Source organism: Nyctibius grandis, chromosome 7 (assembly GCF_013368605.1).
Source record: "Nyctibius grandis isolate bNycGra1 chromosome 7, bNycGra1.pri, whole genome shotgun sequence".
NCBI classification, from domain to species: domain Eukaryota; kingdom Metazoa; phylum Chordata; class Aves; order Nyctibiiformes; family Nyctibiidae; genus Nyctibius; species Nyctibius grandis.
Genome location: NC_090664.1, coordinates 10063820 through 10090662, shown reverse-complemented (window position 1 = coordinate 10090662; position 26843 = coordinate 10063820). Strand labels below are relative to the sequence as shown.

Sequence of the window (26843 nt, the reverse complement as noted above, 5' to 3'; positions counted from 1 at the left end):
GATCAATCTAACAATCAGGAAATCCTGGAATACGTTGAGCCACGCAAACACAGAATGAGTGCTTTACGTTGGTATCTGGCACAGAGCGCTTTGCGCAGAACTGCAGACTGTGGTCCATGGTGGAAGTCAGCCTCACGGGTAAGGAACGTCCTTGCAGAACCATGATTGTGCCACAGACCTTGGATTAAGTTCTGAATATGCAGCTGACCCTCTCCTCAGCCCTCTTTCTCTCTCTTAACATTGATCCATAAAATCAATCCATAAAGGGAAAGGAGAGAGAAATTCTGGTGTGCAGAGGTGATTACATATGATGAGCGTGGCATTACCTGGGTTGCTGCACAAAACACCACTCAAAGCCTCCAACTAAGGACATTTACTTGCACTTGGCTATGTACTAATCTTTTCCCTCTGCAGGACTCCAGATAAATTATTTAGCAGATACCATCATGGATGTGGGATTATTAAAACACTGTCCAGGAACTTTCTGCACCAGGAATATATTATTTCTTAGGTAATTTCTTCAAGGTTTTTAACAAGCAAAATAGGTAGCTCTACCAGACATCATGATGTAGATTACAACAGCAGCATTTCTGAGGATACATCAACTAAATAAATGGTCTAAAATATTTTTGCTGAGGCAGATTACAGTAAATTTTTTTACCACTGTACAATGCCTCCATTGCCTGTACATACACAGTGACAAGCACCTGCATACAGAAAGGCAGTTGCCCATCAATGCTTATGACCAGTTCAGTAGAAAAGTCATCTCGATAGCAGGTAACTTATTTCCTTCATGTTGGGATGTAATGAAATTCATCCTCATAGCATGGCCCTTGCTAAATAAGTTTCTAATAAAGGCTGAAAGGAAAGGATAATTTCCTAACTCATGAGAATTTTTGATATTTCTTTTAAAAAAAAGTCTTCTGGACTCAGATAGAAACCTCAAAACACAAACAAAACCCCTGCCTTGGAATCTGACAAATAATGAAACTCCACAGAATCATAAAGCATATTGCTGGAAAGCTTTTGGACTATGCAAAGGTATTTTATTTATGTTGCATCAAAACATGTTATTCTATTTTAGCCTCCACATTTTTTAAACCCCTTTTACTCTAACTGAACTTCCATTTTTTACATAAAAAGCTGCTTTGACTCAGAAACCACGTTTTTCACTCATTTTGCAATTCTGAAAACTAGTAATCTTTTTTTCCCCTCTCTAGACTGTTGAACTCATTTAAATTAACCTCCCTGTCCCAAATAGCTCCAGCTTTCCAGAAGCCTCTATGGTGATGGTACTGGAACTACTTGACAAACAATCTGACAAATTCAGCCATGTTCAGGAATGCTTTCTGAGTAATTTAAATAGAGATTGTCAAAAATCCATGAACAATAGATGCATACAACCATAAATGCTGAGATGCACAATGTTGAGCACTTATCTGTGAATAAATTGAAAACTATTAAGCCACTGCCAGTCTGAAAATTAAATATGGAATGCCTGCATATTTTGCAAAAGCTTAAGACACTAACAAATTTAAAGATCCATTGCTCAAAAGCTATTATTTTCAGAATGCTCATTAATCAAATAGTTTGGGAGCTGGACAGCTCGTGTCTCTGGCTAAGACCACATTGTAGACTTTTGTGCTCGGCAAAGCTTGGCCATTTATTTTCTTTTGTACTTGATTTTTGAGCATGCTGCCCAGTTCCCCCCCGTCTAAATCCAGGTTGTGTAGATAAGGTTACAAATTCTGTTTTTTCCCTTGGTCTGTTATACATCCTTGTGTTGGGGTTATTTTTGTCAGGTTTGCATACATTTTTGCCCTCAAGCTCCTGCAAAGTGTGGCTATCACAAAGACCACAGCACTTTTCAAGTACCTTACCTGTCCTGCAAACCAGGCAGCGCAGGTTAGGGTTATAAAGATGCTGTACTGTTTCTGTAACTGCAGCAAGGTGTTCTCCAGCAACTCTTGCCAGCATAAGCAGTGAATGAAGCTTTCATTAAAAATGCAGAAATAACCAGGACTGTCTTAAAACACACTGCAAGTTGTTTCGCACCTATTCAGGTGTCAGCCTGCAATTCTTCTTTAAGAAAGTACACTTCGTTATTGACGATACATCTGTATGGGGCTGATGCAATTCTAACTTTCCTTTCATTTTAACAGTCAGTTTTGTGCTGCTGTGTGGTTTTTCAGCTCCTTTGAGTTCTGCCTGCTGAGAAATTAGTGTGTGTGGTTCAGCATTCTTTCCTCCTCTTCACTGTGACCTTTTGCAGCAGTGTCTGAGTCCATATTATCTGCCACCTCTTCACTTCACATCAGACTTTTCAGATACTTCTCATTGCAAAAAAAAAAAAAAAAAAGTGATGGGTTGGAGACACTGCTGTGGAATAATCGGCGTGTTCTGCAAGTTTCATGTGTTAGAAACTCAAGTGGGGAATATTGCTTTCAGAGGTTTACTTAGATCAAGGAGCAGGGTGATGTATTTATCAGGCCATGGGGGAAAAAAGATCATATTCCCGATTACTGGATGAAAGATCTCTAGACTGATGAGGAATGTTATATATGGCATTATCTTGCTTCCTTCACTCCCACAGATTCCTTATGCCACTAAGACTGCTGTTTTTCTGCTAACAGCTGAAGTGTTTCATTTGGAGCTGAAATGAGGGAAAATAAAGTCAGTGTAACATAGCAGTGTGCTCTTGAAATGGAAATTCTGTAGAAAGCATATAGAAAAACATGTTTTTAAAGGGGTTCACCCTCAAAAGATTCATGAAGAGCCTGCAGAGGTGGATACTGACACTGTTCTGAAGTGCTAATGTAAAATGGGGGGGGTGTATTTTTCCATGGGCAATAATAGTTGGCACAGCAAACATTGCTTTTCTTGTAGAATGTAGAAGGATGTGAGGATGCTGGGATCTCACTAAATGGACAGGTGGATACTACCCTCCGGCACCCATCCCAGGCTACTGGCAGGAGCTCAAGTCAGTATGAAACCAAGGCACTGGTATGATGTAACACCACAAATGGACATCTTTCTCCTATGTGGTCTAATGCACCAAGGAAACCTTGGCAAAAAGATTCAAAGCTTATGGTCAGCCTGAAAGCAGCAGCCTTCAGCTGGCCCTAAAGAGCAATTGATCATTCAGTGGATACTTGCTCCATTGATTCATGCTGAATACTGAGTTACAGGCCTCATTTTTCTATAGCTTGTGACCGAGTATGACATAAGTTAGACCTGAATCCATTGGATCCACCTACTTTGGCTCCTGTTTTTATCAGGCTGCTTACATAGGGCCTTCCCTCACTGTGTTATTGCCATGCATACATTGGTCAGCTTTCATTTACACTTTTAAGGAAGCTATGTTGTTTTAGTTGTGTGGAGGCTCTCATGGTTACTTAGAAACCCTTGCCAGCTGGAGTCATTTCTTCCACAGCCCTAGAGATTGTCTACTGGGAGAAATAAAAGAGCAGATGCTGGTGTGCAGAGACCAATGTGCTGTGAGCAGGTTAGATCATCTCATTAGGACTGACGACTCGAAAGCAGGCACTCTAAATTAAAATGAAAAGCTGATTGATTCACATGATGGGGTCAGAAATTAGTTCTCATAATGATTCAACCTAAATTTGAAGATGTGAATGAAGATCCATTGAGGCCTTCTACAGGCAGCTGAGAGCAGTCTCGCAATTACAGGGCCTGGTTGTTGTGGGGGATTTCAACTACCCTGATATTTGCTGGGAGGCCTACTCAGCCAGCCATCCTCAGTCCAGGAGGTTCCTCCAGTGCATTGATGATAACTTTCTGATGCAAATGGTGGATGAGCCAACTAGGAGAGGAGCGCTGCTGGATCTGGTCCTCACTAACAAGGAGGGTCTGGTTGAAGAGGTGAAGGTTGAGGGCAGCCTTGGTTGTAGCGACCATGAGATGGTAGAGTTCAGGATCTCATGTGGCAGGAACAGAATAGCTAGCAGAATCACAACCCTGAACTTCAGGAGGGCCAACTTTGGCCTTTTCAAGCAATTGCTAGGGGAAATCCCATGGGACAGGATACTAGAAGGTAAGGGGGCCCAAGATAGTTGGTTAGCGTTCAAGGACTGCTTCTTCCGAGCTCAAGATCAGAGCATCCCAGCAGGTAGGAAGTCAAGGAAGGGGACCAAGAGACCTGCATGGTTGAACAGGGAACTGCTGGGCAAACTCAAGTGGAAGAAGAAGGTGTACAGATCGTGGAAGGAGGGGCTGGCCACTTGGGAGGAATATAAGTCTGTTGTCAGAGGATGTAGGGAGGCAACTAGGAAAGCTAAGGCCTCCTTGGAATTAAACCTTGCAAGAGAGGTCAAGGACAACAGAAAGGGCTTCTTCAAATACATTGCAGCTAAAACCCACACTAGAGGCAATGTAGGCCCACTGATGAATGAGGTGGGGGTCCTGGAGACAGAGGATAAAAAGAAGGCGGAGTTACTGAATGCCTTCTTTGCCTCTGTCTATACTGTTGGAGGCTGTCCTGAGGAGCCCTGGACCCCTGCAGCCTCAGAAGAAGTCAGGATAGAGGAGGAATCTGTCTTGGTAGATGAGGGCTGGGTCAGGGACCAATTAAGCAACCTCGATGTCCATAAATCCATGGGCCCTGATGGGATGCACCCGCGGGTGCTGAGGGAGCTGGCGGAAGTCATTGCTAGGCCACTCTCCATCATCTTTGCTAAGTCGTGGGCAACGGGAGAGGTGCCTGAGGACTGGAGGAAAGCGAATGTCACTCCAGTCTTCAAAAAGGGCAGGAAGGAGGACCCGGGTAACTATAGACCGGTCAGCCTCACCTCCATCCCCGGAAAGGTGATGGAGCAACTTGTCCTTGGTGCTGTCTCTAGGCACATCAAGGATAGGGGGATCATTAGGGGCACTCAGCATGGCTTCACCAAGGGGAAGTCTTGCTCAACCAACTTGATAGCCTTTTATGAGGATGTTACCCGGTGGATAGATGATGGTAAAGCTGTGGATGTGGTCTATCTCGATTTCAGTAAAGCGTTTGACACGGTCTCCCACAGCATCCTCGCAGCTAAACTGGGGAAGTGTGGTCTGGATGATCGGGTAGTGAGGTGGATTGTAAACTGGCTGAAGGAAAGAAGCCAGAGAGTAGTGGTCAGCGGGACAGAGTCCAGTTGGAGGTCTGTGTCTAGCGGAGTTCCGCAAGGGTCGGTTCTGGGACCAGTTCTATTCAATATATTCATTAATGACTTGGATGAGGGATTAGAGTGTGCTGTCAGCAAGTTCGCTGATGACACAAAACTGGGAGGAGTGGCTGAGATGCCGGAAGGCTGCGCAGCCATTCAGAGAGACCTGGACAGGCTGGAGAGTTGGGCGGGGAGAAATTTAATGAAATATAACAAGGGCAAGTGTAGAGTCCTGCATCTGGGCAAGAACAACCCCATGTACCAGTACAAGTTGGGGACAGAGCTGTTGGAGACCAGCGTAGGAGAAAGGGACCTGGGGGTCCTAGTGGACAACAGGATGACCATGAGCCAGCAGTGTGCCCTTGTGGCCAAGAAGGCCAATGGCATCCTGGGGTGTATTAGAAGGGGTGTGGTCAGCAGATCGAGAGAGGTTCTCCTCCCCCTCTACTCTGCCCTGGTGAGGCCGCATCTGGAGTATTGTGTCCAGTTCTGGGCCCCTCAGTTCAAGAAGGACAGGGAACTGCTAGAGAGAGTCCAGCGCAGAGCCACGAAGATGATTAAGGGAGTGGAACATCTCCCTTATGAGGAGAGGCTGAGGGAGCTGGGTCTCTTTAGCTTAGAGAAGAGGAGACTGAGGGGTGACCTCATTAATGTTTATAAATATGTAAAGGGCAAGTGTCAAGAGGATGGAGCCAGGCTCTTCTCAGTGACATCCCTTGACAGGACAAGGGGCAATGGGTGCAAGCTGGAGCACAGGAGGTTCCACTTAAATTTGAGGAAAAACTTCTTTACTGTAAGGGTGACTGAACACTGGAACAGGCTGCCCAGAGAGGTTGTGGAGTCTCCTTCTCTGGAGACATTCAAAACCCGCCTGGACGCGTTCCTGTGTGATATGGTCTAGGCAATCCTGCCCCGGCAGGGGGATTGGACTAGATGATCTTTCGAGGTCCCTTCCAATCCCTAACATTCTGTGATTCTGTGATTCTGTGATCCATAGATGGGCTACTAAGTTCAATGCAAGTCTCTAACTTTATTAAGAGTACTTGACAGGAAGTGATCCAAACACCAGTTCTGCCAAAGCAGAAAAACAATTGGTGTTGGTGATTGTAGGAATATCTGGTTACAAAGTCCCCCTGAAATCACTTTCTGGCAAGACGTGTTTTTCAGCTGACACCTGAGGTATGCCCTCACAATCAGGTGAAGAGGCTGTTGCTTGGGACTAACAAAACTATTATGTTGCCACTATGCTCATGTGACCTGAGGCATCAATGCTACCAGCTGATTATTTTGGCTGAGAAAGAAGCAGTCTTGTACTGTGAATCGCCAGAAAAAACAGTGAAAAGTCTTCAGATGGCGCAGTAACATCTTCCTTCAAGCAGTCCATAGGTAAATACAGCTCTCTACAGCTGAAGGTACTGCAAGTTTTCCCCTGTGCAATGATGGTCACCTCGCAGATGATGGAACAACCAGCCCCTGGCACACCACCAGGCTGACACCTTTGTTTAGGACCATCACAACAGTACATGGCATTGTCGGTGATGGCCAGTACTGGGCTTGAAAGAGCAATCTGGTTGTGACATACAGATCAACTCACCCAGTCAACACTGCTACACAGCCATGGGTAGGGAGGCATATAATCGTGGCAAAGGGATGGACATTTGAGAAGTAGCTACTGTGGTTCACTAATGTGTTTGATGGTAGAGGCTGCTCAGTATGTTTATTCTCCAAAACTCTCCCCCTTATATAGCAGAGATGGTTGTCACCTGCTGCAGTTGGAACAGATATACAACAGACACAGATGTTCTGTGTGCATTTACCACATTAAAATCTGTATCAAAGTTCTGGAAGCCGTCTCTGATTTTGGAAAGCATTAACACCAGTGTTATTTTTCAGGAACAGAACACTGCAAAACACCCTGTGATGCACAGTCCACTTTTTTATAACAGTGCTTTTTAGCTTAGCAGCCAATGTTGTTAAGACATACATTGACTTACCTCAGAGACCTGTTTGCAGGACACTTATCAAATTTGCTGTACGTCACTACTGTTATTCTTATGCAGGTATCAAACCTGCAAGCCATGAGGAACACACTGGTACAATTTTTTTGCATCTGCTGATCCATGCTTTATAATGCTGAGTGACACACGGTCCCTCTCTGCACAGAACTATTCTCACCTGGCCAGCGTTCACCTCCCTACTGCAGCCACAGCTGAGAGACACAACCCAGAGCAGGGGACATGGGAATACTGAATGAAGTCTGCATGATCAGAAGTCCAGTGCTGCTCTTTCCCTGATAGCATCTGAGTTGCAGAACCCCCGGCTAGTTTTGGTTACTTATTTGTGCAGAACTACTCTTCTGCCCACACTACCTCTGCATATGCAACACAGGATTTGAACTTCTGCCTATTTCTTCTTAGGCTTTTCTCTGTTGGATGCTCCTTCTTTTACTCCACTGTCCTCACTCCAGCCCTACCAGACTGTGTATTTACACTCACAATTGCACCATCACTGTGGATCCCTCTCATTTTGTTTTGTTTATAAATACCACTTCTCTCTAGCATGGATACATGCTCTTACATTTCTCTTCCTGGTATTGAAGATGTCCACTATGACACAGAAATTTGCCACAGAGCAAAACTATTCTAAGGTCTTTATTTTCAGGAAGATGTTCAATCTCTTCATTATAAGGCATAGACACTAGGCTGCTCACTGAACCACATCTTCCAAAAATGGGTTCTGTCAAACCAGGGCTTGCAGAGCTTCAAAATATGCTTGGCAAGTGTTGTTCAAAAATTCAGTTCTCCTTCTACTAAACTAGCATCCATTAACAAAGCTTTGCCAATATCATGAAATATTTTGGGTGTAACACAACTATTTTAAGTCTAACCTCAAGTTCTGGTTTCAGAGAGTTATCACTGGATGAGAAAGCCAGATGAAAGAAAACAAGCAGTGGGACCTGCTCCCCACAACCCTTGCCCTACATCAAACCATTTCTCCCTTATTTTGTTCTTCATAAACCAAGGAAACAAAACAAAATGTCATTTATGCACCTACTTTGTATTCTGGGGGTATCCTTGCTCCAAATCCAAAGGCTGGGAACATTTTGTCACTGGAAAAGAATAAAAAAAAAAGAAGAGTTCCCACAGAGAAATGCATTTTGTTAACAATAAACATTTCTTCTTCTGTAAGCATTCACCAAAAATGCAAAGCAGTGCAACAGTACAGAAAAGGCTTTTAGGTCAAGAGTGTTACATGGCAGACTGGAAGGGTATCGGATTAGAGAAGGAGGGTTGTGCGCTGACCAGATGGAGAGTGATATGGGAGATTTTTCAGATGAACCCCTAGTATTTTTGGGACATTAAAATAATTTGAAGAATACTGAGGGAACAAGATATCTTGCACTTCTCCCACAAATGCAATAACAAGTCTGTATTACCCACTCTTTTGCACTATCTGGCTGCAGCATGAGGGTGAGTTGTCTTAACAGCCTGTAACATTTATTTCATATAAATATGGATGTGCTCCCCCGGTTCAGAAAATGTGTCTAGTGAAGAGATGACTCTGTAAGCAAAATTGTTTGCAAATTTGGGTTCTTACACTTGTCCAGATGCTAGAGACTTCCTAAAATATCCAAAAAGGGGCAGTTTCACACCCCCAAACCTGCAGGTCCTGCAAAGCTTTCCACCTGCCTCATTAGTAGTCCCACTAAAACATAATATTAGTTTAATTAGGCATAGATTACTATGCCTAATTAACATATTAGATATGCCTATCATAGATAACTGAGCAAATGCTGTGGCATGGTCAATTTACTTTCAAACACTACAGTGAGGTTGTTCCACTCCAGTCAGATCTTTAGAGACAAAAATTCCTGATTCAGATGACCTGGGAACTTAAAGGCTGTTAATACCCTTTCAGAAATGCAATAATGTCTCACACAGCCCACATGCTGTCAAGCTGCCTCTTCCCAGATGGCAAAGTGGAAAACAACAAGCTGTAAGGAATGTCTCGTCCCTGAGTCAGCAAAGCACTTGATCACACACTTGAGGTTAACAATTCACCCAAACATATGCTTAACTCTGAACACATCCTGAAGCCCCGCTGAAGTCACTGAACTGTACTCCAGTGCTCTGGTGAATCAAACCCCTCATAGGTTTATGCAATTCTTCTTACAGGGTGCCCTCGGAAAAGTTGAGTTCGTACTACCATTATTGGCACTTGGAAAAATTCCCAAGAGAGGCCAATAGCTTCAATTTTCTTTGTGTAGTTCAAGACATTGCCACTCCAAGTATCAAGTGAATAATTCTCTTCCCAGACATACTCAAGAAAGATAATAGCAACCATTAAAGTTGCTGGGCTATTCTGTCTGGCATAGGCTGTGAAAGGCACCATGATATTTCTGATACAACCTAAAGAAAAATGGAAGGGTTTAAAAGAAAGCAGAAATAACCACCGCGCCTGCACGCCCCCCCGCCCCGAGAAGTTAGATTTGCCACTATGGGACAGAGAAATAATCACCAGATCACTGGGAAGCAGTGATGACTGTCATCCGATGGCTTAGCTCTCACAATTTTTGTTCTGCTACGAAATCTAGTTGCCGCATAAATCTTGGGAGCACAGTTCGGTGTACCATATGTTACACTGTGTGACAATGGATCTTGGAAAGGAAAACTAACATAATTTGCATGGTAATGAAACATTTTTTCCAAGAGATGTCAGAAACGAAGTAGCTGCTGACATTTGATGCTAACCACCTGCTGATAGACTTCTCTTTGATTAAACACTCCTGGAAGTGGGGAAGCCCTTATAAATAGATGCAGAGAATTCAGGCACACACTTAGGGGCCAAGAAACAAGAAGCCGTTAGAAAAGAATCTGAGGGGAGAAAAAAAATCTTGGTTTACATCAATGATTAAGCATGGTTGGATCAGAAAATCAAACTCTGTGGAGCTTCAAGTTAATTGATTTTGGGCAAGAGCAAACAAAGACTAAAGAAGAATTTTACTTAGGTAGATCATAAGTGTCTAAGTTCAATAAAGCAATCCAAAAAGCTGATAGTGGCAGCAATTACCCAACCTGGGAGATACCTAAACCCATATAATGCCTGCATTTGTACTGCAATGTTTCTCGAGTGTAAACAAGTGTAGGTACTCTCATATCTGCAGCTCCATCTTCTGCTCTGCAGCAATTCAGAGACAGCACTAAGTGATACCTCCAGCAGCCTGGATTCTCCTTCTGGTGGTGAGACTCCCCCATTCCCAGTCACACAGTGGTAAAGCCCCCGCTGTTATTCTGCACTCAGAATACTTTATCATCACAGTCAGGACACCTGCCTTAATGTCCGAATCTTCCATATCTCCTTTTTGAGCAAGTGCTAGTTACTGCTACCATTGCCCTGTGAAAGAGTAAAGCTTGATCACGTAGACCCTCAAGATGGGATTCCACATGGCTGCTTTTTAGAGGGAAGTGGATGAACTCTAGAGTGGATGGGTATCCTAGGGTCTGCTCCTGTGCTTAGTACTTGCTCTTGCCTCACTCAGAATAGCTCCACACTCTCCTTAGTAAGATCCTAATTTTCCAGAATTTAGGTACATACCTCTGGTATTCTGATTCAAACTGCTGATTGATTATCACTCATGACATCCCTTGCAGAAAAAAGATGGTCATGTTATTCCCTGACCACACCTCAAAATTTGTGGCTGACAAGATTTCAGAATAAAATAAAATTTTAATGTAAGCAATACTTTTCCTCCTATCACATAAAACAAGGCGTTTAGCTAATACAAAAGTTCTCGTTCTCTAGTACGTATGCTGTTTAATGGCTTAGTGATATTTTACAAGGTAACCCTCTAGTCTTCCCATCCGCCCCTCACTTTGTCATATGAGAAAAAAAACCAGCAGCTGAGCCTGCTGTCCTCATTCTGCTTATCCTGCACTACTGAGACACAGCAGGGAAAAAAGTGACCCAGAAGGGCAGCCAAGGATTCTCTCGCTTCCAGGACAATGCCTTATGGTATAGAGGCATAACAGAGCTGCTCTACAAGACCCTGGGCTATCACGGCAGCTTGCAGAAGAAAGCAGAGCAGCTTCCCAGCTTCTGTAAGCTATGTCAAGGGTTAGGCCATCCAGGGACTGAAACTACAGTCAGGAAATGAAAAGAAGGTTTCCTCCTGCCTCAAGGGTGAACTGCATGCATCACAGACGCCAGCTCTGTTTCCTAACCTGGCCTTTCAGTGGGAAAGGGATCTGCTTTAATGATTTTTCTTTTCTTCCTTTGTAATTTAAACTCACTCAAAAGAAGAAAAGTGAGAACCAGTTTTCTTTTCCTTTGTGTTGCTTGCTCAGGCATCTGAGCTTCATTTATACCAGGAAACAGGCCTGGGACCCTGACTGAAGCACTGGACGTGACTATAGACATGGTCTGTTAGCACCCTCCCTGGCACATGCTGGCCCTTGCCAAGCAGCAGCCCCCAGAGACTTCCCATGGACAGTGGTGGGGACAGCTGTGCTGGAGACTGCTCCCAAGTGGCAGTTTGTGTATCACCAGTTTGTGCTGGGACGAAGAAAGCTGAGATACAAGGACATGGGCAGTGTCACGTCCTTGGCTTCAGGCCACATCAGGGTCTTTGACTTCGTTTCCTTAAACCTAGCCAGAGAGTCCTTGGCACATGCAAGGAAACTGCCTGCACTGTCCTGATGGAGACAGATTGCTAAAGGAGACAGGAGAGAAACACAGAAGTGGAAAAACAAGCTGGTTCAGCAAAACCTGAATTTTACAAAATCAAGTAAGAAAAAGAGGATTGTGGCTTGGCAGAAACTTTACAAGATTACTCTGTCATGTCTACTTCACGTTTTATATTGTTCTTTGTTTTACCCAGGTTCCCTTGAAAATTAAAACTTGGCATAATTTTCAGAAAGCTGAAGTACCTGACATGGAGATCAAAAAAGCAAAAGCATCGGACTTTGACTTTTATACCTGGTTATATAAGGGTCATGAGTAGTCATGCAAGCATAGATGTATATGGCTTCTGATACTTTCTCCAGTCAAACAGGCATATATTACTGAAAGATACCAAAGACTGAGCAGATCTAGGTTATACCCTAAAGGTAAAATCAGGGAGAGGGTTCAGGTTCAGTCTTCATATGGGTAAATATAAATTAATGCACACAGAAAGGAATTGTCAGGACTCCAAGAATGCAGTCTTCTGAACTGCAGAAATACAACCAGTTAGAGAAAAGTCCTTCAGTAACCTTAACTTTAACATAATGCACAGGAGAAGATAAATTCTGAAAATATCCCGTATTATCCTTTTGGAACAATGCTCGGTTTTAGTCACCCACCCTTCAAGCTATCTAGTGAAAACAGAGGAAGCACAATGACAGATCAATACATTAATAGGGGCACAGAAGAGAGATCTCAGTGAGCTGTACTGCACACACAGGAAAAGAGGTGAATAGAGGAAATAGTAAGGTTTTGTAAATTAGTAAGTGATACTGATAATGATACCTTTTTCTGTTTCACTAGAAAGCCTAGTGTTACTGGAAGGTAAGAAATATGTTTAAAATAAAGATAAGGAGACAAACTGAAGAACATTTCAAAATCTTGTCTCATTAACCACTGGTGCCCTCTGACATGCAGTATCACTGAAACCTGGAGTTCAGCTTTATTCTGAGAAGGATTTGCTATTCCTAGGAGGAGAATTCAGATAAAACTCTTCCACTGGGTGAAATTAATTGCTCAGTCTTTTGCAACTGCCTCTGAAGCTGCTGGCATAGACAATGCTGGAGATAGAGCTAGATATTCAGCAGTGTGGCAATACCTGTATTCAGAAAGGAAAACAAGAGCTGCCAGGACTATGTTCTCTGAAAATTAGTTCCTTTTTAAAATCTAAATTGGGAATCTAAGTTCTTAATTGTATGGAGTAAATGGAGGGGGAGAAAAGGCCTAATTCATTCTATATGCCATTTATTCTTTCTGAAAGATGAACTTCTAGCTAGCCACTTACACAGGTTGGTTGGGACTCATTTTACTGGTGCTCATGAAAGCCCTTTGGTATGTAGCTATAAATGTGCTTACCTTTAAGCTCCTGAAGTCAATGCAGCAATTTGTGTGGATGCTACTGAACGGACCTTGGAGAGCCTCAGCATGAAGACCTGCTCACTTTATGCTGGGGCAACACAGTAGCAGTAGTGGTACTAATGATGCAGTGAATGGGGGGAAAAGGAAGAAACATGGGGCAGGGGGCAGTGGGGAAAGAAACACTAAGAACCCGTTTTTGGTTTCAAATGACCAAGAATCTTAAATGTACAGCTCTTTGAAATTCTTGCAAGGAATATACCTGACTATAATCCCTGGATATTAAACTGTCACTTGTAATTTTCATTTTGGGTCAGATCCGAATTACCAAGGAGTTATTTTTAAAGTACTGTGGTGGATGCAGCAAAATCAATTACTGTGCCTTTCATTTTCAATTCCAATCTTAAAAGAATAAACTGTGAATCTACTCTGCTCTACTCTTTCCTGTGATAAAATCAGATATTTTTCCTCTGTTAGAAAGAAGTTTCAAATTGCAAAAATAAGGGGGAGTGTCTGTTACACATGTAATTGAAAAAAGTGTGAATGTGAGGAGGGGGAGAAGGAAGGGGAGGGGCAAGGGGAGAGGAAGAGGGAAAGGGTAAAGGAAAAGAAAAAGGAGAAAACAGCAAATGCCACAAACAAAATAGAGTCATCTCTAAACTCAATTAAAATTGTAATCTTTCATGTTCAGGGGGTGAACTGGAAGAATATGAGCTGAATTAAGTGTTTCTTTTCTAAAGCATATGAATGAATCATGTTCCTGAGTGTATTATTTAGCACTTATCTGAGAAGGGCTTGATGCCAGTAAATTCTGAATCATAACAGCTTACAGGGATTAGCAGCAGTTCCAAAGAAAATACAGAAATCATTTGAAATATTTAAACATTTTCAGTGCCTGCTTTGCAAGCAGAGCTAGGTAAATAAAGGGCATGATCTCTATGATCAAATAGGGCTAAATAAAACCGTTTAAGTGGAAGGGACCGGAGCCCATCCGCTTCACCCCTTGCAGTCTTGTACAGCCACTTGCGCTCCTCCAGGATGGGCTGGGAGTAGACCCAGGCTGTTTTCTCCCTTTAATCTGTGTTCTTCTCTGGGGGACCGCTATGCTGTCAGCACATATTCACTGTGCGGTTGTGCCTGGTTCAGTACAACCACATCTCTGGCTTTGGCCACGTTACTGCGTGTTTAATCAAACCTGCACTGTACCTAACAAGGTCTGGCATCCAGTCCACAATGCACAGTGATTTTTAATGGAGCAGCAGGAATGAACTGATTCTCATACATCTTGGTTACAAAAGAGAGCTGGGAGCATGCAAATCAATGGCAAATCACTGCAACAGCTACATTGTTTGGTCTGTCACAGACAGAGATGCTCCACAATCGTGCAAAATCTCGACATTAAAATTCATTCGCTATCTTTAATTACAGCTCTTAGTCACCTTAGGGGAGCTGGAATCTGCTGAATACTGAGAAATAGATACTGTCATGTAATTGGGTTTCTAGAATATGAGGGAATGCCTGTCTCACCTGAGAGGGAAATAATTAATGAAGGAGGGGAATACAAATTCCCTGAAGCCAACAACCGAAAGGCATCAGCTCATGAAATAACTAACAAAGCCGAATCCAGGTACAATGGATTTAAACTTCCCCTTGTTAATATTAAAAGAATTGCAAAAGGAGCTCTTCAGGGTAAAAATATCAAGTGAACTCAGAAATTTCTAGACTGGGGAAAGGTAAATACCCACAGGAAAAAAAAAGTCATCAGAGCTTAAGGGTTAAGCAAAATGAAATGGCAGTGAGATGTATCACTTGCTAGAAGGATAGCCTAATAAAATGGCATACTCAGGAAGGTGAGACAAAATGTCAAGCTTCCCTGCAAGATGACAAATAAATTGCAATGACCTGATTTATACCTACATGAATGACCCAGTTCAGTAAAATGTATCTTGAAAAAGAAATGGGACTTTATAACTGGGAATAAACTAGGGAAGGGGATGCTGCAAGAGGCTACAGTAAGTTATATTTAACTTCTCAAATCCAGGCAGTTTCCAGACAGTCCTACGTATTTTAAGGGGTTCCACATACGTCCCTGTACCTTCCAAAACCTTAACTCTATGGTGAATTGGTTTATCTGTGGGATCATATATGGAAAACTGTACCACCACTGAAAAGGTCATTCTCACACAGACTGGAACCTCAAATGTTTAAAACTTGACGTGACTTGAAGATGACACTGCAGGCGGCAGGCTGATTTCCATCATGTAACATGCAGATCGTGAAGAACCCCAAACCGAACAGTGGTGGGGCCCTGCCCTCTTGAAACACAAGTGTGGCTTTCAAGTTTCAGGGTGTACTGCACTAAGCAACCACAAGAACAAAAGCTTTGCTATGTATGAACACAATTTTATCCTTTTTTACAAATTACAGTGGGAAGAGTTGGTCAGAGACCTTCCTCTGCAACAATTTTCTATCAGAAAATATCTGTCTATAAGGGGTGTGCTGGGAAGAGGGGAATACAGGACTGTGTTGGCATATGTATGCAGGGAGGTGCTGGGAGAGAAATTTCTCATCAAATGCTCTCAAGATACAAATGAGCTTTCTAGGACGAGCAAGATAAAACCATTATAGAGATTATATTGTGATTTAATGTGACCAAATGAGCTGTTGGTATAATTTTACCAAAATCAAAATGACATTAAGTCAAAATGAAGAACACTATCAAAACAAGTTAGAGCAAAATTGTAAGTGAAATATACTCATGACTAAACATTCAGCTAGGCTTCAGTGAATACACAGGAGGACATGGGCTACTACCCTCTGTTCATCTGCTGATTTGGAATTTCTGAGCAAAGTTAATTTCACAATAATTTGGAGGGGATAATAAGACAGTAAGTGAAACCTAATTCACAAAAATTGCCTAGCTTTAATTGAGAGCAATTTGACCCACAAACATCCTGTTAAGGTCGACTCAGGCAAAAGGTGTCCACTTTCTGTAAAGGAGGAAACTTGCACGAGAAGGTTTAGAACATTGTGTTCATTTATGGACGGATAGGTTTCCAAATGGGGATAATGTGCTTCTTGGCTATATGTTAACATAATGGAGCAGACAACTAGAATAGTTACACCTGTAACAAGGCAAGGAGGAAATTCATGCTTCTGAAATTGTGGAAATGGTTGTGTTGACTGAAGATACTAAACTGCTGTCACATTTGGCATCAGTGAAAATGGTAAGATAAATTGCTACCTCCTTTATTTATGCTTATTCACGTATTAATACTTATGTATTTACACAGATGCCTAGTCTCTACAGCAGTAGGTGGTATGCAATTTCAAATGAAGTTTGTAGAGTTTTGTACTGCAAGTCATTCTCTTCAGAAGGAAATGCTGACAGAGAAATCCCAATGGTACCAGTCTGAATAGTCCCAGAGAAGTGTCAACTACTGCACAGAACAAAGTTCTTCCTCAGAGGAGATTTCAAGCTGAATTGAAAAATAGTAAACACTGCATAGGAAAGCCCTGCAGAAGGTTCAGATTTTGACGTATCTACCAGCTGACAGAAAGCAGCAGAGGTCTCTGAAAAGCACGTGGAGGAAGCAGTTGTTTTGCTAAGAAACTTGGAAGGAACTGCTCGTGACAGCTCTACTGACGTGGGAACTGAGTTCCTGGCAGAAGAGGCAGTGTAAAGAGGACACAAAGATGAAAACTTGGTAAGGGAAAGGGCAAAGTTGTAAGAATTGTCAGTATCTGCCCAGATAAAGGGCCTACAGATAAATACATACATATACACATACATATATATGTATGTATGTATGTACACATGCAAAAGAAACTGTTACGAAGTCACCTTCCCAACACAGTTGCTGTACTAGACTCATTCTCCTGTACTGATTCTTGGGTTAAAAAGTGGTGATTATAGAAACCCCTGTGTGGCAGCAGTCTGCAAATACAGGTTCTGCAAAGGCAAATAATAAATATGTGTATGAATATATTATGGAATTGTGCCAGCCTAGGTCCTCAACAGTTAAACCCAAGGATTTTCAATCCAGTTTGGTGATTAAAAGTATTACCAATTTTTTTTTCCCAGTGCAGTTCTAGTCCTGGATTGCCCAAACACTTCAGACTATGTTTACCCACACCTGAGCTTATTGATAAACATAAGTGACAAGTTTTTCTGCATAGGTTACTGTTTTTCTTCGGTTGTATGTCTATGCAAATTTGGTCCTATTAAAGCACTAAATAAAAAGATTCATGTCTTTTCCCTCATGGTTTTTAAACTTGTTTAGATATGCTAATCAGATTTTTTGCTTAACAGCCTCCAGAAAGGTTGTTTCTGTAATTAAAGTGATAAAGAGAGATGCTTAATAATTAAGCATATTTTTATTTATTGATCTGCATGAGTAGATGAAATTTTAACATCTATAGCTCTATGTAGGGATTTAATGAAGTATTTAATGTCGCATATAGTGCCAGTTATTCTAGGCATCATTCTTTCACCCTAGTTTTAATGAACTACTATTATACTACTATCTCAGCCAAAGCAAGTTTCTGCTTTTCTCCTTGTGTCTGGCAAAATTACCTCAAGGTATTTAACTCGGAACCCTCCAGCCGAGGGTAACTCTCTGAGTCTTTATCCACAAACCCAGACATAGCTTCAGGATGAATGACCTGTTAAGTAATTCTTGGGGATGAGGCTCTGATTAATAAAGCAGACTGCAAGGTGTAAACTCTGGGGTCTCTTTTCCACTTAAACCCTCAATCCAAAATACACCATGTAAGTACATACTGATCTTTGTATTTGGGACCAATCACACTGATTTATATAGGACTTCCATAACACGTACTGCATTATACATACCTTGTCCTCTTTCTCCTCCCTAAGTGCCCTCTGCTGGGTACCCAGGAAATGTGTTTCTGGGACAGATGGACCTTTCGTCTGACTTAGTTTGACTGTTCTTAAGGTTTTTTTTGTCTTAGATATACGCTGAAAGGCATGTGCTGTACTGGGAACCCTGGTCTTTTTATTTTCTCCTTTATTTTTTTCCCTTCTTAATTTTCAAGTGCACTTTATTGCATCAGGGAAGGAAGGCTTTATATACAGTTTTCAATCAGAGGGAATGCACTCAGGCCTAAAATACTGAAGAAATCATAACGAGGAATTTTTGCATCTCGTCAGCTACTGCTGCAATTCACTGATTGCAGAAGCTAATGTTGAAACTCAGACTGACTTCAGGACTTTCATATCTTTTGTGGAATGTGGCCCAGTTTTTAAATTTTCACATAAAATAATTTCTGCACTTTGCAGGATCAATGTACTCTTTGCTCATTAGTGGCCTTTGGGGAGGTTGCTAGACAAGTGTGTTTTACACAAGCAGTTTATTTGTTAACATATGATCTCAGTGTGAATGTCAGTTTTAAGGAGCTACTTGAGTATTTAGAGTCAAGGAGGCTATTTGCCTAAAAGAAAAAGGACATTAATGTCAGGAAACAGATAGAATTTATCTTCTGTGTGTTTCAAAGGCTCTTGGAATTAAAAAAAAAATCTGCGGTATCTTTAAGAGTGAGTAAACAGACATAGATATTTAAAACAATTAAGAATAGTTTTTGAAATAGATTTTGAATACAAAGGAAGACCAATTCTATGACATCATTTTACAAAACTATGTGGTCAAACACATGGAATCATGAGTTGAGTGTGTAGATCAGAACAGGGATGGCCATCAAGAATGGGAAGTCCCACAAATATCCAATGCAACAAATGCTTAAAAGTATTTGATAAAATACATCTAACCTTTGTATTTTTCAAGGTATGAGTATTGATTTGATCACAGAAAAGCTGTTTCTCACACGTTTGTGAGCCCTTTTTATTAATCTAGCGAAGAACTCTGAATGTATGCACAAATATACAACTATGTGTAAAAATTAATCATCCAAGTATATGGGAGGCACTGAACATTTAGGTGTGGGGAGAACAATTAACAATAAAGTTCAAATTCAGTAAAACTCTCAACTCCATCTTAGTGCCATCTATATTTTGCATAATACTTCAGTGTTTGCTTGAGTCAGACTGGATTCAGTGGGATTAGAAAATAAGCTCTAGTGTCTTGCTGAATCAGAACACAGGTTTTAATGCAAAGATAAATATTTAATGTAATATAATGAGATTCTTAATAAGCAGAAGAGAAAGGAAAGCTACTAACTGCAGAAATCAGATTTCAAACTGAGGAGCAGATTTGCAAGTCCTGCCATGGGCTTCACTCACAATATCATCATTAAAACCTGTTATAACGTAAGATCATTTAGGAAGTATTTCAGCCCTTAGCATTGTGTGCGTGTAACAGCATTTATCCTTATGAACATGCTATTTACAGCCCCATTCCAGCCCTTTTTCCTTTGCCAGAGACAGCTATCACTGCAGGATGAAAGATGAGCTACACTCATGGGTAGTTGGTTGTATTCCAGCACTGGTAAAACAAATCATTAAGATCAAAGGACCAGCCATTTTAATAAACTGCATACACTACTGTTATTGTGACTTATGGCTTTGCTCTGCAGAGAGGGAAGCTATAAAACAGCACAAACGAGAAATCATTTTTTTTACTGCATGGTTAAGTGTTAACCATATATATTATACATATATATACAAAAATACATATATATTATACGCATACCTATATTTTTATACACACACAAGTAAAACTCTAGTTGTATATACATAATATATAAGTGTATGTCTAGGTATATAGCTCTAGGTGCTTACGTGAGAGGTTCACAGCACACCCGCACCTATCTCGGGAAAAGTACTTGTTTTATCTATAGATACTAGTTTTCATAGATGTTTCCAGATTATAACAATGGAAACAGACTTGTCAGTGTGCACATATATGTGCTGAGGGCACATCTCAATACTGTTTGGGTGCTGTTTCTCGCCTACACAAAGCAGCTGTGTTGCGCTGTGTGGCTTGCAGGCGCGATCTCCCCACTGTTATTCAGATGGTACATCCTCCTGCAGAGCATGGGAGCTCCTCCCTGTCCACATGCCTCAGCTTCCATTTGATGGAAGCCAGGATGTGCGAAGAAGAAGGGAGAAGAGGTAGGTCAGGTCCTGACTTGCAGTCAGGACATGGCCAGACCTTATGTTCGGACACAGGGGAAAGGAAAAATTCCCTGATTCCCCAGTTTAGCCATAGGCTTCTCTGGCTTACAAAGCAGTGTTGTTCCATGGTGAGCAGGGGGCAGTTTTGTGATACAAATGAAAAGTATTTGGGGAACAGCTGACACGGAGAACAAGACACATTCAAAATTATTACTATATAACTTACAGAGTTTCATGCCTTTTATAAGATTCTGGTTCACAGGTCTGATATTTCAACTGATGAATGAGTTTGTCTTTCCTCACATCTGGGTATTCAACCAGTAAAGACATCTGCCATCTATCCTTTGAAAATAGCATTCTCTTGAAGGGGTCTCCACCAGGCTCCAAAACAAAAGGGTGGCCAAAAGCGTTGTTCAGAGTTGGTGAAGGTTAGAAGTCCTAAGCCAGCCACAGTGCACAGAGAGCTGGGTATAACCTCATCTGCCTGAAGTACACTTGCTAACTCATTGTTCAAAACATGTAGAAGGAATATACACACATTTGGTAGTGATCAACTGATTTTTCAGGATCCTGGCTAGGCTGATACTGCAGCTTGTCAGAAACCACTTGATTTGACTTCTGATCCAGAGAACTCAATACTGAAATTACTGAGGTAAAGAATAAATATGGAATGACACAGAAGCAGTCCTTTTAATATTAAACACTTCAGTACCCAATGATTTTTCATCATTTTAATCTGTTTCTCTGTGACACAAAAACGTAGAGTAGACTTGCTCAATTTCAAGGTAAAATTATACCAGTGATAAAATTAATATAAAAGAAAGCTTGTGAAAATGTTTAAAAGGAAATACATATTTCTCACTTACTGCTTCATGAGGTCATCTTTAAACATTCATGAGTCATTTATCTTAAAATAAATTCTTCTCCATGGAGCTGTCTGCTTATTTTACCAAATATTTTCAATAAAAGTTTTTAATGTGTTTTCCCCTTTCCAGTATTTCTAACTACATTTTAGAGCCTAATTCCTTAAAACTAATGAATGTTTCTCCTTCCTTTATGATCCATTGCTACTGTTACTTAGCACAGATTATATCACATACAAACTTTATCTTCTCTCTTATGACAAATATTGTTATAGCCTGAAACGATTCCACCATATAGATAAAGTATTGCCTTTTGTGCAGGTGAACAGCTCTTCCATTTCCCATACCATTATCAGATTGGCCTATTCCTAGAGGACTGCAGCATTTCTACAATCAGGATAATAATCAACGTCTATTTCTCATTCTCTGAATATTGCTGATGAAAGAATGAACCTTATTCTTTCACGCTTAACTACGCAGAACAGCGCTACTCATTTAACTGTTTCAGGAATCTCTGAACCATACAGATAAACGGGCTTTTGGATGAGCAGGGATTATTCCACTGTATCAAGGGATGTGAGGTAGCACTTAATTTGGAGCATTAATTAGTTAGAGATACATTACGTTGGGCTGATACATACAGAAACCTAGATTATGAGAAGATTTGGCTTGATCGACAGAACTAACTAGAGTATATAAAAGAAAATTTTGGGGTTTGAGTGTAGTCTCTCTATATATTACTTGCCAGTCAAATTTCTCCCAAACTACAAATAAATTTGAACGTTTCTAATTACAGAAGTATTTTAAGTAATAGCCATAGGCTTTTTTTTTAAATATAAAAAAGCAGTCTTTCGGTATATAAGTGTAGCAAAAGTACTGCCCCTGCAGTATGGGCAACAAAAAGAAAGAGCTAGAAGCCACTGTACAGCAGGAAGGTTATGATGTGGTTGCCATCACAGAAACGTGGTGGGATGACTCTCATGACTGGAGTGCTGCTATGGATGGCTATAAGCTCTTTAAGAGGGACAGGCGAAGCAGGAGAGGCGGTGGGGTAGCGTTGTATGTTAGGGAGTGCTTGGACTGTGTCGAAATTGAGGAAGACGGTGAGGATGACAAGGTTGAATGTTTATGGGTGAAGATCAGGGGGAAGGTCGGCAGAGCGGACATTACGGTGGGAGTCTGTTATAGACCACCCAACCAGGATGAGCAGGCGGAGGAGGCGTTTTACAAGCGGCTGTCAGAAGCCGCCTGGTCACCGGCCCTTGTACTCGTGGGCGACTTCAACTTGCCGGATGTCTGCTGGAAATACAACATGGCAGAGAGGAAGCAATCTAGGAGATTCCTCGAATGTGTGGAGGACAACTTCCTCATGCAAGTGGTAAATGAGCCCACTAGAGGAGGGGCCCTGCTTGACCTGTTGTTTGTGAACAGAGAAGGACTAGTGGGAGATGTGAGGGTCGGTGGCCGTCTTGGGAGTAGCGACCACAAAATGTTAGAGTTTTCGATAGTGGGGGAAGTAAGGAGGGGCAAGAGTAGAACTTCTGCCTTAGATTTCCGGCGGGCTAGAGTAGAACTTCTGCCTTAGATTTCCGGCGGGCTGACTTTAGCCTGTTTAAGAGGCTGGTGGACCGAGTCCCTTGGGAGTCGGTCCTGAAGGGCAAAGGAGTCCAGGAAGGCTGGACATGCTTCAAAAGGGAATTGCTAATATTCAGGAGCAGGCTGTCCCGGTGTGTAGGAAGACAAGCCATTGGGGAAAAAGAACGGCCTGGTTAAACAGAGAACTTAGGCTAGAACTTAAGGAAAAAAAGAGAGCCTACTTGCTCTGGAAGAAGGGTCGGGTAACTTGGGAGGTCTATAGGGACGTGGCCAGGTCGTGTAGGGAGAAGATTAGAAGGGCCAAAGCTCAATTAGAGCTTGATTTGGCTGCTACAGTCAAAGATAACAAAAAAAGCTTTTATAAATACATCAACAGCAAAAGGAGGGTCAAGGAGAGCCTCCACCACTTACTGAATGAGGAGGGTAGTGTAGTGTCAGGGGATGAGGAAAAGGCAGAGGTGCTCAATGCCTTCTTTGCCTCAGTCTTTAATGTCAAGACCAGTTGTCCTCAGGAGACTCGGCCCCCAGAGCCTGAAGTTAGGGACGGGGGGCTGTGTGAACCTCCCGTAATCCAGGAGGAGACGGTTAGTGACCTGCTGTGCCAGTTGGACACCCACAAGGCTATGGGCCCGGATGGGATTCACCCCAGAGTAATGAAGGAACTGGCAAATGAACTTGCCAAACCACTCTCGATTATCTACCGGCAGATCCTGGTTAACTGGAGAAGTTCCAGCTGACTGGAAATTAGCAAATGTAACGCCCATGTACAAGAAGGGTCGGAAGGATGATCCAGGGAACTATAGGCCTGTCAGCCTGACCTTGGTGCCAGGCAAGGTGATGGAACAGATCATCCTGAGTGCCATTACACGGCACATGCAGGACAATCGGGGCATCGGGGCCAGCCAACATGGATTCATGAAAGGCAGGTCCTGCTCGACCTACCTGGTCTCCTTCCACGACAAAGTGACCTGCTTAGTAGATGAGGGCAGGGCTGTGGATGTAGTCTATCTAGACTTCAGTAAGGCATTCGACACTGTCTCCCACAGCATCCTCCTAGACAAACTGGCTGCCCGGGGCTTGGATGGGTGGACTCTTCGATGGGTTAAAAACTGGCTGGATGGCCGAGCCCAGAGAGTGGTGGTGAACGAGGCAAAGTCCAACTGGCGGCCGGTCACTAGCGGTGTTCCCCAGGGCTCAGTTCTGGGGCTGGTGCTGTTCAATATCTTTATAGATGATCTAGACGTAGGGATTGAGTGCACCCTCAGCAAATTTGCAGATGACACCAAGCTGTGTGGGAGTGTCGATCTGCTGGAGGGTAGGAAGGCCCTACAGAGGGATTTGGACAGGTTAGATAGATGGGCTGAGACCAACAGCATGAGGTTCAACAAGAACAAGTGCCGGGTCTTACACTTTGGCCACAACAACCCCATGCAGCGCTACAGGCTGGGGGAAGAGTGGTTAGAAAGCGGCCCAGCGGAAAGAGACCTGGGGGTGCTGATCAACAGCTGGCTAAACATGAGCCAGCAGTGTGCCCAGGTGGCCAAGAAGGCCAATGGCATCCTGGCCTCTATTAGGAATAGTGTAGCCAGCTGGTCTAGGCAAGTGATCGTCCCTCTGTACTCGGCACTGGTGAGGCCACACCTTGAGTACTGTGTCCAGTTCTGGGCCCCACACTTCAAGAAAGATGTTGAGGTGTTGGAGCAAGTCCAGAGGAGGGCAACCAAGCTGGTGAAAGGTCTGGAGGGTCTGACCTACAACGAACGGCTGAGGGAGCTGGGGTTGTTTAGCCTGGAGAAGAGGAGGCTCAGAGGTGACCTTATTGCAGTCTACAACTACCTGAAGGGAGGTTGTAGTGAAGTGGGAGTTGGCCTCTTCTCCCGGGCAACTAGCAATAGGACAAGAGGACATAGCCTCAAGCTTCGCCAGGGGAGGTTCAGGTTGGACATTAGGAAGAATTTCTTTTCAGAAAGGGTTATTAGACATCGGAATGGGCTGCCCAGGGAGGTGGTGGAGTCACCATCTCTGGCTGTGTTTAAGAAAAGACTGGACATGGCACTTAGTGCCATGATCTAGTTGACAGGGTGGTGTCAGGGCAACGGTTGGACTCGATGATCCCTGAGGTCTCTTCCAACCTGGTTGATTCTGTGATTCTGTACTTAGCATTCAACAGCTATGCTATTGGAATGCAAAAAGCATTGCAAACAACAGATTTTACTTGATTCTAACTATTCTTTCATTTGATGTAAATACATTAATCCTGAGACCCAAAAAAACCACTCCTTTTTTCTTGGTTTGGATTGAAATCAGACAGTTCTGCCTATTTGAGATAACTGATGGGTACAAACTATAAACCTTAAGGTAAGAGCACTGCTGTCTTTGTGCTCTCATATTTTAATCCTACTAAAGACATGCCCCTGTGCAAATGACCACACTCTGGCTCTTAACAGCCCTTAGGTTCAGTGGGTCCCTCTCTTTTAACTTCTGTCTGATCTTAACCTGGAAACAGAAATCCTACTCCAGTATTTGAAGCAAACTGGGCCCACTGGAGCAGTTATGGATCTGTGCCACATTTTGGATTTTTACTGAATTCAAAACCCTTTTTTAAAAATTGTATATACAGAAGACCTGCGTTATAGGTCATATGTGCTCATACGTTTCAAGACTGCAATTAAACACAAAAAGGACCCCTATATAGAACCTGTAGATTATTTTGTGTGAACATTTGCTCCTCATAATTTCTTTTATTCTTTAGAGAAATTATAAGTTTTCATTTCCAGTTTGCTGGATTCAAAATGTGCAAGTACAAAGAAAAGGCTCTCACTTGACATTTTGATCAGAAAGCACTGGCCATGCTAAATCAACTTACCCATGGGCATATATTTATAGTGTCACAACTTGAGAGCGTGTACAGGTCAAACACATGCCAGAAAGGTGACATTTTCCTGGGAAAAGAAATTCTAGCTTTTGTTCAGCCCTAGTCCATAGCTCATACAACCTTAATTGTGCTGATTAGCATCAATAGGCATTTTCTGCAGCACAATAGAACTGAATGATGCTGATGATTTAATTTAAAAAATGACTGGCCATTATTTTTTGTACTGATTGGAATATGCTATATTAAGAGAAGAATCCTGCTTTGGGATTAATAATATCTCCATACAGGAGGGTCTGTGACACTTAACTGTTTCATTTTCTTGAAAAATACACCTTAAGTGATAAAATGAAAAAATCTGTGTGCATTATCCAGTCCTTTTTATTCCTTTCCCTATTTTGAAGTATATTAATCCTCTGAATCATTGCTAGTAGTTAGTAAATTACTGGATAATGACTGAGGAATTATCAGCTCACTTACAATAAAATATTAATTTTCTCAGACTCATTGACTAAGCTTGACCATCAAATTCTTACAGAAATTGTATCAGGGCAGTATTTTCCTCATTCTTCGTTGAGAAGACATCTCATTACCATGCAAATGGAAGTGCCTCTGCGCAGGCTAATGCGTATATGCAACATGTAACAGGCAAACCACAGTATTAAGTCACTCCACAACTTATACAGAAAGTATAATTCAAAGTTGACTGGAAATACCATTGGTTTTTTGAGATCTGGTATTTACATATGGCAAAGTGGTGGGTGGATGTCTATTACATATGCGAAGATTAGAAAGAATGTGTAAGATACTATGCTTTATCAACAAAGAAAGAACATTTAAAGGAAATGCACTCGGTAATTAGATTAATAATAGGCAATTAATTTGATAGAAGCAGGCAGCCTATTTGAAAGCAACAGAAGTACATAACGTAATCAAAGCATATTTGGCCCAATCACTTGGGTTTTTTTTATTTATTTAAAGGCATGTTGTATGCACACATTTTCACTATCTTTTAATATTTATTTTAGAAGAGACTATAATATTCAACAGGCCAGGAGAACACTGAAAAAGACCACACATTTACTTCTAAGAGTAGACACGGCCACTAAGCAGTTTAGACAGCTACAAATTCAGTTTCAAATACAACATCTCGGGAACACTTTTCTGTAGGATGGGACAGA

General features: G+C 42.0%; 1 protein-coding gene across 2 annotated transcripts in view; it reads right to left on the bottom strand.

Annotated features, from left to right (window-relative positions):
* The window catches only part of CPNE4 (copine 4), a 257825-nt gene that overhangs the window by 17635 nt on the left and 213347 nt on the right, over window positions 1–26843 (bottom strand). For both annotated transcript variants that reach the window (XM_068404460.1, XM_068404459.1), the window contains exon 12: window positions 8217–8271. In XM_068404460.1, the coding sequence (XP_068260561.1) occupies window positions 8217–8271 (55 nt within the window). The remainder of the gene's footprint in view (window positions 1–8216; window positions 8272–26843) is intronic.